This window comes from Centruroides sculpturatus, unplaced genomic scaffold (genome assembly GCF_000671375.1).
Source record: "Centruroides sculpturatus isolate CEXI.00-Female unplaced genomic scaffold, Cexi_2.0 scaffold112, whole genome shotgun sequence".
NCBI classification, from domain to species: Eukaryota; Metazoa; Arthropoda; class Arachnida; order Scorpiones; family Buthidae; genus Centruroides; species Centruroides sculpturatus.
In genome coordinates this window covers 317240-335847 of record NW_019384367.1, presented here as the reverse complement: position 1 = coordinate 335847, position 18608 = coordinate 317240, and the positions used below count along the sequence as shown (strand labels likewise).

General features: G+C 27.8%; 1 protein-coding gene across 1 annotated transcript in view; it reads left to right on the top strand.

Moving 5' to 3' along the window:
• Positions 1-18608, top strand: part of LOC111612841 (PP2C-like domain-containing protein CG9801) — a 61322-nt gene that overhangs the window by 25286 nt on the left and 17428 nt on the right. The window contains exons 4-7 of the mRNA XM_023354108.1: positions 523-830; positions 5287-5451; positions 12082-12263; positions 15752-15953. Coding sequence (XP_023209876.1) covers positions 523-830; positions 5287-5451; positions 12082-12263; positions 15752-15953 — 857 coding nt within the window. The remainder of the gene's footprint in view (positions 1-522; positions 831-5286; positions 5452-12081; positions 12264-15751; positions 15954-18608) is intronic.

Sequence of the window (18608 nt, the reverse complement as noted above, 5' to 3'; positions counted from 1 at the left end):
TTCATTGAACTGGAAAAATTTCTGTCTTTATTAAATCTAATATTACAAAGAAATCAGTCCACACTGAACTCAATTAAGCTTTTGTTTAAATAAAATACTGGCTCTATCAGCAGGATTTTATGTGTCCCCAATTCCCTAAGCGCTTAATTATTTAACTACTTCTTAAGTAGAAATCAGTCAAAACCAGTTACTTTGTACTCGAATATTTGTAGTCTCGGGAAAAAAGTGGAAAAACGAATTTTTATGACAACAGATACATAAATCGTAAATTTAAGGAAAATAAATTCTGGAGCTTTTTCTGTACCTCGTGCATCTCTCTCATTCATTAAATTTAGTTGTAAATGATGCTGTCAAAGTAACAGTTAATGTTTTAACATGTACAATTCTTGGGATATATATAGGATTTATGAAATCGTAATCAATACAGCTGCAGTGGGAGCGATTATAACAATATCATCAGCATAGGAGATTGAGTGTACAATATATTCATCAATTATGAACCCGTNTATTTTTATTTTATAGAGAAGTTAAAAAGAATCATCCTGACATTTTATTTGGAAAATCCTGTTATGATTTACCCATTCAAGAAATAAGTGTGCTATCTAAAAAAGTTCTTTCTGCTTACACAGGACCTGTGGGTGGTCTTACACAAGTTAATAAAAAACAGAGAGCATTTGATTCATCTGAACCTGATGTAGATTTTATAGATGAAGATTATGTTGCAAGCTGTGACAATATACCAAACTTAATTACAGATGATGATAAATTATCACAGAAGATTGGAACACCCAAAAAAAGTAATGAGAGTAAGAGTAATTCTGAAATATCAGGTAAATTATTATTAATGTACTGCCAATTCTTTTCATAATAATTGAAAATTATATACAGTTGACTTCCATAATACAAATTGCTAGGGGAACAGTATTTAGTTTGCTTTATTGAAAATTTGTATAAATGATTTTCAGGTCAAGGTTATATAATTTAGGGAGTTAAGACTTAATAGGCAGTCAAAATCTCTAAATTATGAATTAATATTTTGAATTAATTTACTAAAACAAGTTAATGCTCTAAATAATTTTCAAATTAAACAAAATTAGGGGGTGACACTGTTTTGGAGCAATATATCAGAGTGGTTAAACAAAACTAAACTAAAGGAAATCTGTGATTTTTTTTCTGTTGAAGATTGTTTGAAAAGGTAGAAAATATTTTTTGATGCTGAAAGAGTAAAAAGAAAAGAAATTTGGTGCAAAGTAGCCAAATATGGCATCACTGTATACATTCCCCAATATGCAAACCAGCAAGTGTTTGCATGAGACCACATCTATTTAAAGGGTTGGCATCCTTAACCCCTATTTTCTGAGTACAGTAGAATGGTCTGTTAAAACTAAATGTTTGAATTGGTCTATAACCAAAGGTCAAACACAGCTTTGCTTACTAGAAGAAGAAAATGTATTCTACTCAAAATGAAATATTTATTACAGTACTAGTTTGCTTTTTACACTTTTTGGCATGAACAATGAAATCGTTATTGGAAATTGGGTTACTTTTTGGGGGTCATGAAGATAATTTACAGTTCATTATATATTTTGTCTAAGAGGACTTAGCCTATTAATAGGATGTATTACATTGGTGTAAAATGCCCTATTAATAGGCTAAGTCCTCATAGACAAAATATATAACAAATAGAAAATAAGAATATAGAGGCATATAAATTAATTTACAGTTCCATTTAATGAATTTGGTAAAATTTTTTTGCTTTATCATGTGAAAATTAATGTGACAATGACATTTGGACAAGTCAATGGCAAAATTCACTTCAATGTGAGAGTTTGCTTTATCAGTGCTTGTTTTAAGAGGATTTAACTGTTTTAATATTAGGGGAAAATAGGAAATAAGTTTTAACTGTATTACAATTTAAAATTTTTAAATATAAATTGGCACTTCAAGTACATATAATTTCTTGATATTTATAGAATTGTTTTATTTAAATGTATTTCATTCTGTTATCATTTATATTATACTAAGACATGTCTACCAGTATTGATATTTTAGCAATTGACCAACAGTTTTGACAATTTATTTTGATTTGATTCATAGATTTATCTATTAATGTTTAATTACAGTTATTTTTTTATTTTTCTTCACGACTAGGTGCATTAATAGACACAAGGCATTTTACATCATCTTTATTTTGAGTCTTCTATAGGCCAATATGCATTTCAGCCTATAGAAGATTCAAAATAAAGATGATGTAAAATGCCTTGTGTCTATTAATGAACCTAGTCATGAATAAAAAAACAAATAAAGAAAGACATGGTTTTGGAAATACAGTAGAACCTTGATTATCCGGATTGTTCAAAATAAACAAAAATTTTACGAATTTGCTGATTTGCACTTGGCGAATTATGATACTGTTTATGTACGTGATGGAATGCATAACTTTTTTGTTTCAACAACGTCTCACCCAGTACAGTGGCCATAAACTCTTAAATATATTTTGCGTCGTAATAAAAATATAACTTGACATACGTATTTATAAATAATTTATATTCAAATTACATCATTTCTATGACCAAGGGCGGCGTAAGGCATGGACGACGTGGGCCACCGCCTATGCCTCGCGGTCCGAAGGGCCTCGCGCCTCGAAGGTTTATGCATTACTTAAAAGCCGCGAACGCGACGAAAAAATTTTACTCGTCATAAAACGATAAATAGTTTGTCAAATTTTTATTCATAAAAATGCAGTTTCAACTGCTTTTTATTTTATAAAATCCGTCTTCTTGCGCTACCAGAAGGCCTTTTAAACAATAGGTAGTCTGTTAGCGTTGATCAGTAGTAGTCCAAATTCAATACAAATGTTTGTTTCTTGAAAATTTGATCATGGTTAAATACAGTATTTACTTTTAATATTATCGATATGTCATCGAAAAGAAAACGTGTTGTATTATCATTAAAAGACAAATTAAAGTGTTTGTTTTGATTATCCGAATTTTTCCTTATCAGGACTACCTTCATCCCCAATTAGTCCGGATAATCGAGGTTCTACTGTATATAGTTATTTTGTTAATGGTAATTTTATTCTAAAATTTAAAATTGTTTTTAATCTGTGCTTCAAAGGTTAAATAAAAAGACAGAATTTTATATTTAATCAAAATAAAAAATCAGAAAAATAAATATATATAATTCATTGAATGCACTGCTTACCAATTCAAATTCATCCTGTATGATTATATCAAATTTCTAAACAACTCTGTAAAATTATGAAAATCTCTAAAATCAGTTTTACGGTCATTTAATGATGCATATAAGGTAGATTATATGAGTGATTCAATAGAAATAGAATTTGTCTTTAAGTACTTTGTATACTTGACATCAATACAAACAAATCTCCACCAGCATTAAGGGGTGAGGCCCACTGATTCGTCAAGCAAAAATTCCTTCCTGGAAGACACATGTTGGGTGGTGATTGAAAAAGTCCCTAACAGCTTCCTTTATTATCTGACTGAAATGTACAATCTTTAGAATTTTTTTTAGCTGTCCAAAGATTTGGAAGTCACAAGGGAATAGGTCAAGACTATATGGATGATGGGTGAGTTGTTCCTAATGCATGTTTTCCAATTGGTCTTGGCAATGCTTTCTGTATGGGCATGGGCATTTCATGAAGAAGAATGACTCCCTGACTTAGTTTACCAGGCCATATGTTCTTAATGGCATGTGCAGGCAATCAAGTGTTCCAATGTCTCATTAAGTGTTAATGGTTACACCTGGTTGCTGAAACTTCACTAATAATGGTCCTTCATGCTCAAAAAAAGAACGTCGGCATAACCTTATTGAATGAGAGTTGATTTTCATATTTTTTAACAATGCACATCATACATAAAATAAGCCCAAGGACTGACACTTGTATCAACATTGATATTAAATATAAACATCATTTAACCTAATTTTTAAGATTAACACTAAATGATTGCTGGATTATATTGGGCTATATTGATGCTGCTATTAATTTAATAATTAAATATTAATTAATTTGGCCTAGAGGTAGGCATTAATTGCCATTTTTTGATAAATTTAATAATTATAATTAAATTGATATTTAATAGTTCTAGAAGCAAAAACCAAACAGGTCTGAGCAATAACCAGCAATGTCTCTTCATGGTAAGTGGGAGTTGTAGGTTCGAGTCCCACTTTGGGCCAATTTTTTTTCTTCCAGAACCCTCTATATTAATTATTAAATATTAATTTAATTATAATCATTAGATTTATCAAGAAATGACATGTAATGCCTACCTCTAGGCCAAATTAATTAACATTTAATTATTAAATTAATAGCAGCATTAATATAGCCCAATATAATTCAGCAATCATTTGGTATTAACATTGATATTATTATAATGGATATTGTATGTCAGTTTAATTATTGCTCTTTACATATTGAAAAATTATTATTTTTATAATTATAATTTTATGATTAAAATAAAGTTATTAAAGCTAAATACGTTTGTGTGCTGTAGTTGAATGTTACACACATACTGTCAGGACCCATGCAACACTTACCTTATTATGATGACAAGCCTTATTTAATCACAAAACTTATTCAGTAATTTTATTATAAAATGCTTGCTTTCATTATACAATGACATTTTTACTGTAAAATTTATTTCATAAATTTGCTTGTCTCAAAGACTGCACTAAAAATCATTGACACATCAAATAAATTTAAAGTATTTGTAAAATTTACTGGTTTCAATTATTGTAACCATTGTTTGCTACATGTGATTTAACATTGATCATACTCCAAAAACAAGTGTTTATAATTTCATTTCAACTCCAATTAAAACATATTGTCTGACTGATCTATAATTTTCAAAAATCTGCATTATATAAAAAAGAACATGATCATGAGATTATCAGTTTTTATCAGTAGTTTTGTATTGTCACCATAAATTATCTTTGACTTGAATTCATAATCCTTCAAAACAATTTCATAAGGCATCTGTTGTATTTGATTTTAGTTCATTCTACATCAGGTAAATTACTACCTTTTTATGGATGTGTTTATTTATGTTTTATGGATGCATTTCTTATGTAAACTGTATATTGATACACTCGGTTTTATCAATATTTTTCGTAGAATTATAATTATCTTTTTAATTATTTTTATCCCCTTATATTTCAAAGTACTTATTAAAATGAAGCAAAGTTTCAAAATAAATTGAACACACATTTAATGATTTTAATAAATCAATAAAATATTTTTTAATTTGGTGAATATTTTGTTTATAGTAAATGGTGATTGCTTACCATCTCAGACAAGTGAAGAAAAGAATTATTTTCCTGATGATAATGAAGAAATTGCTGGCATAAAAAATTGGAACCGACCTTCTGATTATGCGTATGGTATTGCTACAACTCTGTATGAATGCCATCCTGTTACAAGAGAAAATGCAGGTAAGAATTTGAAGTTTTATTTTATTTTAAATAGAAACAAATAGCACAATTTTTATATATATAAAATCTTGTATTCAAAACCTTGAAACCAAATATAAAGTTTAGATTTTAGAATGACACAAATAAACTTTATTACTCGCAGTAAGAATATTTATTTGATATTTTTTCTTTATTTGAAAGGAGGAACTTGTGCTATGATTAATGAGTAATGTTTTGTTCTTATTGCTGTTATTTTTTGGTTATCTGGAAGTCTTTGATACATTTTAAAATGAATTATGAAAAGCGAAAATTATGAGAATAAGAGAAGTGCGTGTGATTTGTTTGGAATGATCATTCACAAATGACACTTAAAATCTGCAGTGGATTGCTTTTGGCTCAGATAATTTTTATTGTTTACTTCTTTCTCAGTTGTTATATATAACAGGGAAGGTATGGTTATCGGTCAAAAAATGACCCCCTCCAAGATTTTAATGTTTTTGGACTTGGAGGACCTTGAAACATCAAGAAATGCAAAAAAATTTGGTGGTAATTTCTGTATGTATGGATGTTTGGAGGCACAATTTTGTTCACTCTCTTTTGAAGCTTAATTTAATAACTCCTGTTCTTTTTGTTGAAAATTTCTGAAATTTTGCAGAGAGGTTTGTTTATTAAAGGGATTGATGCTATTAAATTTTGATTATTAAAGGTACAAGGGGGTAGGAAGATAAAGGCGGTCCTGTGTGTCTTCAATAGGTCAAACTTAATGACTATTTTACTCATTATTAGCATTTACAATTTTTTATAAAACCCATTCCTACCAATCAATTATATTCAATTATTTTATTAATGCATAAAGATGCATGTCCAGCACTGTCAGGCATAGCTGGAATCCATCCCTATCCTCAGAACTAAGTTTTTTTGCAATTGTATTTATAATAATAAAAAGTTTGTATATTTTTAACTAATAAAATATCATAACAGATGGTGCCACTAAAAGTTGCTTGAAAAGTTAAACAACTCATTGCTGGAATATTTTTAACTTTTAAGAGAGTTTGAAATCAGAGTTAAAAGAATATTGACTTGTTATAAGTATGCAAATTTCATTTGCACTAATTTAATGATGTGTATATATATTTATAATGTATTATTTATATATACATATATAATGTATATAAATACAGTAAAGCATCGATTATCCGAATATTGATCAATCGAAAGCTTTCCAGTTGGCAAATTTAAATTCCTGCTAGTGCTATGGCACTGCAATCTTTGGCTATGTCTTGGGCTACTTCAATATTATTTTTGTTTGTGTGCATGTTTTAGTTGGCAGCACTAGCATGACCATGAGAGGGTACTTAAGGATGCACCAGTATTTGAACGAATTTCAACATGGGATAGGTTAATATATTTTTTTGTATATAATCGGTTATCTGAAAAATCGATTTTCTGAACAACCCCAGTCCCCAATTGATTTGTATAATCATTGCTCCACTGTATATAAATACTAGAAGTTCTCCCATCAAGCGTGATGGAATAATTTTTATGAAAAAGTAGAGATTGAGGAATGGAGAAGAACTTCAAGTCAAGCTTGACATTGTGATGCTGTTTCTGCAGCCATTGACAAAACTATTGTTACTCAATGTTGCTCAAGTCGAACTTCATGGCCTTCAGGGGTCTCTGTTGTTCTTATTCCTTTAGATCTAGAATTTACCTGGCCAATTTTACTCTTATGCTTTCTCCTAGGCATTTTTTTTTTCCAACAAAATAGCAAGTCAAATTTTTCTTCAGGAAATTGTTTAACTGAAACTATATTTATTATTATTTATAATATTTTTTTATTATATATTTTCTTATAAAAGACTGCTTTGGGACTCCAGTCAATTGCACTTTTTGCCTAAAGGATAACATGCCACTGGGTTTTGATACATGATCAAAATGCAGAAAGGTCATCTGCAAAAAGTGCATGATAAACAGTTGTGTCACTGTACTTTGTATCAACTGTGTCAGCTGAAAAACTTTTGAGATATCTGTATTGTGTTATATTTAACATTGTATTTATATTCACTATAATTTTATACAATAACTTTTTGCCATATCTTCTTTATATCTGAGGAAAGTGTACAAGAAAAAATAAATTTTATGATAGATAATCAAATATTTTAATATTTGTTTCCATAATTGCTAACTAGCCAATTCAAAATTAAGATGAATTAAACTACATTAAATGTTAATAAAAACATTAGCAATACATTTCATCTAACTATTTCATTAAAAAGATGAGAATATATTAAATTTTTCAGATATCCCCTCAGCTGTTTTAAGGTGCTTGAAAATAGAACTATTCTAGCATTAAATACTCTTTAAATTGCATTTTGATATTGATTGCTTTTTCAAAATTTTATAAATGATAAGTTTTATTGGATAATTTTGTAATAGCATATTCAAATATAATGTTTTACTCTCAATTAGGGATTGTAAATTTACCGACTTTTTCATTTACCGGTAATTCGGTAAATGAAACTTAAAATACAGGTTTACCGGTAAATTACCGGTAAATTTTTTTCTTGAAAAATAAAATTAAGGTGATAAAAAACATAAGTCATTATGATTTCCATTTCACGTATTTTTATTTCAAAGATATCAAATACAAAAAATATAAAAATTAAAGTATTATTCTAAACCAGGGGTCGCCAAAGTGGTCGATATCGACTCCTAGGGGTCGATGCAACATCATTGGGGGGTCGATTGAGGGGTCGATGCGGCTAAGGGGTCACAACCTTTTATTTTGCTCATACACATACACTTGTAATAAAACTTTACGGTGGGGGTCAATGTGAGGCTTTGGAAAGTGGTTGGGGGTCGACGGTTAAAAAAGTTTGGCGACCCCTGTTCTAAACAAACTATAATAATAAATATAGAAATAAACAGGAATAAAATAATACAGAAAAATAAAAATACAATAGAAATAATATGTAGTACAGGATACCTAATACCATTTTATTGATTACCATTTTTAAAAATTTAACTTCTCAAGAAACTTAAATTATTTATAGTCTTATCTCCTAATTTTGATTTTAATTTTTGTAAAAATAATCCAGATCCCGAGAATACCCTTTCTGATTCAACACTTGTTGGACGAATGGTCATTAAATTAAAATTAAACAAAAAATATCTCACATAAAATTAATAATGAGGTATATTGTTGCTTACACTTACCTATTATTTTTTTTTTTTCAATGTCTCTTTACCCGTTTTGAATATCTATAAACACAATATTTTATACATAGAAATTTCTAGTATGGATTTTTCATTTACCTAATTACTGGTAAATTTTTGAAATTTACCGGTAAGTTTACCGAATGTTTTTTTGTCAATTTATCGGTTAACCGGTAAATCGGTAAATCGGTATACAATCCCTACTCTCAATGTTATATGATTGTTGTATTTGTTTCTACAGTTGCAACAAATTCAAATGCTTTATAAACACATAATAGATTAAGTTAACTATCTAAGCTTATTATACAATCATAATTTCTGCAAAAAAATTATAGGAATTATGATGTTTAATATTAATAAACTTTCCAGAAAATAATTCACTACATTTGTTCTTATTGGGCTATAATTTGAAAAAATTGTAGATCTATAAATTCCCACTGTCATCTGGCTGTCTTTCCTTAATCTTAAAAAGGGAGTTAGATAGATAAACATTGAGACCAGATACAAATAGCTTGGGCAGGAGGTCCCAATTAAATATATATGAACTTTCAATAAAAACCAAGTCACATTATTTCAATTCCCTGAAAACTTTCTCTGAAAGTAGTTAATAGATGATCAACATGACTGTTGCTAAAAGGAAAAGTATGATATACAGGAGCACAATACCACTAATTGAGGTGGACAGCATATATTTTAAATTAAATAAATTTTAAAAAATATGATAAAAATTGCATCCCAGCATTATGATGATGTCACAATACTGTAAATAGTTGCTTTATTTAATTAATTTATTTATTTTTTGTATGTGTCTTTGCTTTATATTTTGACAATGATGAATTAGATTGGTCAAATATCTAATACATGTAATACAATGCTCTGATGTGGAGAATATAAACATCTTTGGTGGTAATATTTCATTAAGTTATCATTGAAATAATCACTGTTATAAATGATTGGATAATTAGGATGATTGCAATAATAATAGCTGTGTGCATTTGCTACAGAAAATGTTGACTGACTTTTATTGTTAATACATCAATATTTATTCAAAATACATGTTTGTGGTCATTTATGAAAAATTCAATTCAAACTATATTTTTATGTCCATAAAGTTAAAGGTCAATACAAAGAAACTATACATCATACAATTTTTAACATTAGTTTTCTATTGTAAAATATATGTTTATGTAAATAAAGTGTTTTAGGGAAAAAGTTTGTTAATTTGCCTATTTTGTGTAAACATCAGATTTTTTATTGTAGATTGTAGTACAGATATCACTGTGTGCTGTGTATCTTATAATATAATCGAGATGGATTGATAATGATGATAATAATAATAAGTGCAGAGCCCAAACATTTAGGAGTTAAAAGTTGAAATTTGATACACAGTTAGGATATGTCATGAGAATGTACACTAAGAAGGGATTTTCTGAAATTTCCCCCGCAGAGGAGAGGGAGAGAGTTATGGATTACCCTGAACTCGGATTTTACTGTACTATTTTAGATGGTTTTTTCAGGAAATCAAACATATTTTTACACCCATCTAATTCTCTAAATTCTCTAATTAGTCTTGGAAGAGGGTGAATCTAATTTTTGCACCCAGTAAAAATCTAATAATCTTAATCTTTGCTATTGTTACTTTTTGCCTGAGCAATGCCAGGCTCATCTGCTAGTGTTTGTATATGGGAAAAAGATTTTGAATATTTGCTACTATTTCAAAATTTAAGAACAGAATTTTCATAGTATAAAGAAATGTTACATCATGTTAAATATTAAATTTTATAAAAATAGATTGTACAATTTGATATTATTATTATTATTATTATGTGTTGGGTTTGGTGGGTTATACTCGGTACACACCGGTGGCTGTGTACTATGCCGGACCAGAGTCAAGGCATAGCAACCAAAACAAAACTAAAATTAAATGTGTGTGTCAGTGTCTGTATTAAGGAATTTCCTAACAATATGGCATGTATTCAATATAGTGGCCTTCTGTAGTGTGATGTATGTATTTCTACNCATACATCATTAAAGATTTATATTTGCTTTAATTATGATTTAATTTCATTACTTTAGAAAAAGACAGAAGCAGAAATTAAATGTATTTTTCAAAGTAGTACTTATTTTTCCAAATACATAACTTTCAAAAGATGGTTATAATTTATATATTTTAATGAATTTGAATAATTTAAATATTTTGCAATTTTTAATTACAAAATATATTTAATTATGTTAACAATTGCTACTTTACAACTGGTTAATATTAGACAAATTCCCTCAATCTTGACAGCAGTGTCTTGTATGACGATGCCCATTTAACACGAGCGAAAATGTTTGCACTTTGTGTATATTTTATTGCTGGTTTGTTAGGTTTTTGCAGTGTTTATTTTTGTCTATATTTAATTATATATTAAAGGTATATAATATCTATAATATATAGTAAATAATTATTATTAAATTTATATTTAATTATTTTTATTTTGAATAATAGTTAAATATTACAATTATTTGTACATTTAATTAATATTCTATTTTCATATCCAATATTTTTTACAGTATCTATCTTTTATTCATAATATTATGATGATACATAAAAAAATTGTTTTATTGTGAAACAAACATGGGAAGAAATTAAATATTGATTTATCTTATTTTACTTTGTGTAATAAATATTTGTAAAGAGCAATTATTTATTGTGACATCGTCACAATGCCAGGCTGCAATTTTTAATCAAATTTCAATATTAAAAAATTATGTCAACAATTTTAGATAATTGTTTGATAGACTCCAATGACTGATCTTTAGAGCTCTACATATACTGATTGTATTAATGCAAACTATCAGTAAAATTTGGGTACAATTATTTTCCAACAGTTTTCAGTATATATAGTCAGCATAGTTATATACTTTCAAGAATATCTTTTAAGAAAATATGTTAAATTTTTAATTAATGATTTAATGATACTATAAAATTTATTGCTGTTTACAAAAAAAAATAATAATGATTTAAAATGTAGGATAGGTTTGCTTTCTTCTAACTTTTATAATCAGTAATGTAATATTACATTTTTCTTTTTCTTCCTTTTATCAATGATTACATATAATATTGAGTGTTTTTTTATGTTTTAAATTCCTCTAAGCTTATATTATTAGTAATTAAAATTGAAAACTGAATATTATATAGTTGTAGCATCAGGTAATTTTTGAAAAATTTCATAAAAGAAATAACTTTATTATATTTGTGTTTTGAATAAAATGGATTTTTTATTTTATTTTGAGCATTTTGGTATTTTAATACAGGAAACTGTTAATAATTTTTATAATTTAAGACTCATTGAAATAAATAAATTGTTAAAACTATAGTAATTTTTATAGGTAAGCATTATATACACACACAAAATATGGTAAATATTAAGTTTTATGTTATGCTTTTAGGTGATCCTATTGCAGATTCATTTGCTGTTTGTATGAGAGAAAATAGTGCCATATTAGCTTTAGCAGATGGTGTCAACTGGGGTGAAAAGTCTTGTTTAGCTGCTAGATGTGCTGTTCATGGTTGCATGGATTATCTCAATAAGGCTTTATATCGTGAAGGTGGAACTATTGAAACTACATTGGTATGAATTTTATATTATTTTTCATTAAATTACATATAGTAATTCATAATATTTAGTAATATTATGACAAAAATAGAAAATTTCATTAAGGAAAAATTGTTCAGTCGGGTCAAGGGAGGAATAATATGGGCCATTAGAATTCTAAGAGATGTTACACATATTGAAGTCTCCGCATAAGATAATTTTAATGTTTTGGGATTCAGAAAGAGAGATAAGATATCTATGTAAAATTTTAAAAATGGAATCTCTTTTATTATGGGGGGCATATATCTAAATGACTATTAGATTATAAACAGAAAGTTTGATGGCAAGGATAGAATCAAGATATTCAAATACTTTTACAGGTTTGAGCAAGGGGGGAAATCAAAAATTCCACCACCNAATTTATACCTACAGCAATATAAATATAAAACAATGCATGTTATAAATTTATTTAAACCTGGCTTTTAAAATTTTATCTTGAACTATTATTTTTTTTCTTTTAGAACATACAACCCATCTGCATTTTTTTTGTAAAATGTAATAATTTCAAGTGACAGATAGAATAATGTTTCTTGTTCAGTACAATAATTCTATGCATCAGTATGGAAGCATTTTAAACATATAATTTATTTAACATAATAAACAAATGAAAATATTTCTCAACTATATTTGATTATTGAACTTAAATATTTTATGAATGAATGTTTGGGCTTTTTTAAATAATATTTGATTCATTATCTATGTATTTTTGACAAGTAATTACATATTTGTAACAAAAATATATAGTTTTAAATAGGCATTATTTATTTTTACAAGATCAATTAAATGCTAAATTTCTAAGGAATATGAGGACTCTAACAGCTCCTCAAATTCCTCATTTAATACAAAACAAATTGGAACTTGAATGGTTCTTGAATTATCATATTCTAACATAATGGCTGAAATTATTTTGTGACCTACATACTCTCAAACGTCAGCAGTGTAACTCATACAAAACACTGACCATTTAAATATCTTAAATAAAAAGTCTAGCAAATTCCTGGAAAAAAATTATAAAAATATTGTGTTAGGATTTGTAGACAATAGGTCCAGAATAACTAAAATTGTACATAAAGCAATGTGTCAGTTCAAATAATATAAAAATAATTAAATTTTGTAGAACTTTTATTATTTAATATTGGAGTTTATCAGCCAAACATAAATGGAACAAAAAAAAAAAACTTTTAAACAAGAACAAGGTTTTTAAATGTTTACAAAACTGTGTAATAGAAAATAAAAACATATTTTTGTTATTTTGGATATTTACTTGTGCTTGTTTTGCTACAAATATCACAATACCACCATATATGAAAATAAATATGAAGAAATAAAACTTTTATTTAACAATGTAAGAGTTAAATCTACAGAATCTTGTTTTCACTAAATGGGAAATGACATTACAATTTTTAATCTCTTGTCTTATAAGCTTTAAATGTGCAGAATAATAATAGTAATAATAATATGGTAAAATAATAATGTTGAACATAAAAAAAAAAACTGAACTAAACTTCTGAAGGTTCGAAAGCTTCATTGCTGAATGCACTTGGCTAGCACCACTCAGAGATATGAAACTTCCAGACTCATAAACTAAATACTGAATTTTCAGAGACTTGATTTTTGAAAACACATGAGAAGTGAGTTCTATTATTTTGACAAAAAGCTGTTTATGTTTAAGGCTACCTGCTCACCAAGTTTCATTCAAAACAGAGACCCAAGTTTCTGGCCCTCTGATTGTAAATGACAGCTTAACATGCACTTTTGCTTATCACATGCCAAACTGATAAGGCTACTGGCACCTACATTAATTAGTAAAGAAAATCTGGCGGCAATAAATAATTTGAAGTGGTGAAAATAATTTAAAACTGATGAAATGGTTGTTAATATTTTAAAATTTTTCAGAGCGACCTCTGCATTAATATTAATAATAATAAATGATCTGCCAAATTTTTATCCAGCTATATTGGTGCAGATTGTTTAATATCATTAATGGATTGGGTTATGTATGTTATATATTAATATTAATGTGAATATACTTTGTTCAAAAACTGGGCAATAATGCAAACATCATTACTAAATCCAATATATTATAAAGCTACACACCAACCATGTTGAATATTATCGGGTTAGAAACAGCTATTATAATAATAATTTATAAGACAATTTGGCACTAGAGTTAGGTGTTAGATGCCATCTCTTGATAAATTTAATAATTATAATTTTAATTAAATAATTTAGAACTACTGGAAGAAAAGAATCGGCCTGGAGTGAGACTCAAATCTGCAACTGTCAATGGTTATAACTAGACAGCGGACATTTAGTCTCTTAAAAGTGGTGTTTTAGGTGCTTAAAATAGACTCTCAAATTGCCTCATTTAGGCTTTATAAAAAAATAGGTGGTCAAAATTTTTACTATGAACAATTAACATACTTACCGGGATGATGAATTATTTATTTAACATATGCATTCCAAACAAAAATGCATATATTCAGAATGATGCAAACACAAAAGTAGACAAACAATTATCTTTACATTTTTTATTCACTCTGTTTCCCATAGTTTGCTTCACAATATATTACAAGCACTTTTTCCAAATTTTCAATAGAAAAGGCTGAAATGATCAATATCCATTTTGTGTACCATTGAACAAATAGAAAGTCATATGAAATCCAAAGTTTTTGTAAAGATGTTCAACTAGGAATACCTTTACCATCAGCATCTTTGAGAAATAGGGACATTTTCAACAATTACCATTGATAAATGGAGAGCAAGAACTACACAAACACCAGATATGGAGGAGCAAGTTATTGCTAGAATTGGGGACAATCTTAATACAAATACAAGACTAAAAGCTAGAACAGTAGATACCACTCATTTCAGTGTATGGCATATTCTTTGTAAATACTAATTGTATGAAGGGAAAATCTTTATATCTAAAAAATAGAGATTAATTAAAAAATGAACTGTTTAATTAAAAAAATGTGATTACTAAACAAATTTAGTTATTGATGCATTATGTAGTTAGACTTAAAAGCAGAAATGATGTCACTACTGTTTGATGCTTAATAATTCACTAATAAGCTTCAGATCAAAGATGATCCTCAACTTTTTATTTAGGTTTTTTCCTCTGTAAACCTGAGAAATTTGGCTAAACATTTTTGAAACGCCATGTAAATGAGATTTTAATGATGCAAGAATTATTAGTATCATTTAGCATTTATGTTTGGTCATTTACAAATTTACTAAATATTTTATTTAAGATTGTTACTTACTAAATAATTGTAATAATTTTCAGTTCTGAATTCCAGTTGTTTATTTTTTATATAATAAAATGGAAGTGTTATGCTTTTTCTTCTGAATAAATTTTATTTTTATTTTGTAAATTTATCATGTAAATAATTGAGTTATAACATTTGTTGTTTTGAAATTAATTTTCATTATAAATAATGAAATTTTTAAAAATTTTTCAGGATATATTTGTATGTTTATTGAGGTCATTTCATGCAGCGCACAATTTAATACTTCAAGAAAATGGAATGCTGACTACACTTTGTGCAGCTGTTGTATGCCAATTGAAAAATTCAGATAAATATATTGTGTGCACATGCAATGTAGGAGATAGTCTTGCATATGTTTACAGTCAAAAATATGGAGTAAGAGAAATTACACAAGGTCAGTAAATATATAAAGCATAATTCTATGCACAAAACTTATATATGTAATGCATATTTTCCAGGTTTTCTTGATGTTATGAAATATTTCTTTAAGAGATCAAAATTAATTTATATCATACTCCACAAATTAGAATAATATAAAACTTTACAAAAAAATTTTTTCAATTTATAACATAAAATGCTAGATATTGTATGTAAAATACAACAATATATAAAAATTATTTAAGTCAAACATACTATAAACTGGATGTTAGATCCAATTTTATTTTGTTCAATATTTTAATAAAACATTTTTCCATTATTTATGCAAAATCATATTTTTTTATTATCTCTGTCTATTGAGTATCTGAAAAACCTGGAATGATAGAATAAATTTATTTTCAAACATTTGGCAGTGTTTTTAAAGATGCCCAAAACATTTCCTTTAATCTCTAGACATCTATGCAGATGAAGTTCTGTGTTTCTTTATATAAGCATATGGGAATTATTGTTTTTACTATCATATGTCAAGATATTGATTTCCAAGTGCTCTGTCAGATATAAAAAAGTTAATATATCATCTGTAAAGATGCCTGAAAATTGAAGGAAAATATATTGAGCATGTTGATTAATTTTTTTTATTTTTTTATTTACATTTAATTGGAAACGTCAGAGACGATTGTATTCCACCCCCAATAACAAAAAAAAATGATCCCCAGTAAAATGATTACAAAATATAAAAGATATAACAGACATAAAAAAAAAAATTATAAATAAAGTAAAACAACAGTTACGTTATATATTATATAAAATAGATTTACATTTATTTTAAAAAAAATTAAAATCCCGATATAGGTAAAGTTCAACAGGCTGTATGTGAGATGCTATACGGTAAAAAAAAGATCTTTGTGAAAGAGAGAGGCAAAAAAATGGGATGAAGAATCATGATGTATTACGGGTTCTTACAGTAGGGATGCGGAGACCTAGCCAGTAATTTAAGATTAGACCATTGAAGTATTTAAAGCAGAGAATGTGGTCAAAATATTTTAAGCGATCAGAAAGATTTGGAAGCCAAGGCAAACTCTTGCCACATCGTGGTTGTCAGTAAAGGGTAAATTGCAGAATTTGTGTATCAGAAAATAAACTTTATTTAATTCAGATTGTATTTTTTGAATCAGATAAGGGGCAGCCATAGCCCAGACTGGTAAACAATAATCGACTATTGATTGAAAATTAGTAAAGAAAATTGTTCTGAGTACGGTCTTTGAAGAGATATTTTTGCAAAAATGCCAGATAAAGCCACGTCTAATTGCAAGAGATTTAATAATGTAAGAGATATGATCATGGAATATTAATTTTTCATCAAATATGATACCAAGGTTACGATGAGACTGGACATAGTTTATTTTAGAAGAATCAATAAATATGGAAGAATGGTAGGGATTGCGAAGTAGAGAAAAATACATAATGACAGTTTTATGGATGTTGATTTTTAGATTATAACTGGCAAGATTAGAACATAAAGAATTGACAGTGATCTGAAGAGAGGAGGAGGGATCATTGGATAAAATTTTGATGTCATTGGCATAGGCAATTACTTTAGAGTGGGGGTTGATTAGTAATTTATCTATATAAGCTGAGAAAAAAAGCATGCTTAATACAGATCCTTGAGGTATGCCACAGATAAGAGAGAAAGGGAAAAATCAAAGTCACCAATGTGAATCTTACATAGTCTGGATAAATAGTAATTGTTTAACCAACGGTAAAGAGCAGGATCTAAATCAAAATAATCAATTAGAGTCTGAAGTAGTAATTTAAGAATGATAGAGTCAAAGGCTTGGGAAATGCCAATATAAGTTATGTACATGGATTTTTTGTTCTCAAAATTTTGCAAAATAGTATAAGTTGTTTCAAGAAGGTTAGTAGTAGTAGTACAAAGATTACGGATGCCACAGTGTTGATGAAGGGAGAATCTGGAGATAATTTGGGTATAGATTTTGTTATATAAGCAAATTTCAAAAATTTTTAACATGGCTGATAGAATAGTTATTGGTCTAAAGGAATTATCTTTTTTGGGGAGAACCTTTATATTAGAGATTAACCATTGATTTGGAATGTGACTAGAGTTTAATAAACTTGTGAAGAGTTTGGAGAGAACAACAGCGGATATTGCCTTTAACTTTTTAAAGAATTGAGTCTGGACTATAATTTGAGTTGTTTAGGTTATCTATGGCAGACTTAACATCAGAAAAAGAAATAAAGAATTTATGTTTGCATTGTTGAAAGGATAGGGAATGAAACTTAGCTTCAGGTAAAATGCAAAAATATCTAGATTTAATATTATTAAATATATCATATATTTTATCGTCTGAAATAGATTTTTGTGAGGAGGTTTTTTTTTTGAAAAGTTAGGAATGAAATGCCAGAAGTACAAGGATCAGCGGCAAAGTTAGACACAGTTCTGTTAAAATATTCTAGAAAAGCAATACAATGTTCCTGGTAATAATGTTGTTGCAATATTCTATGTAAGTATAAGTCACGAGGGTTATCATAACATTTCCATTTGCTCCATTGTTTTCTGACCATATTGGATAATTTCTTTAAGTGTAGAGGAAACCATCTATTGGCTGAAGAATTTATTTTATGGAATTGTAATAATTTTTTAATAGTGGCA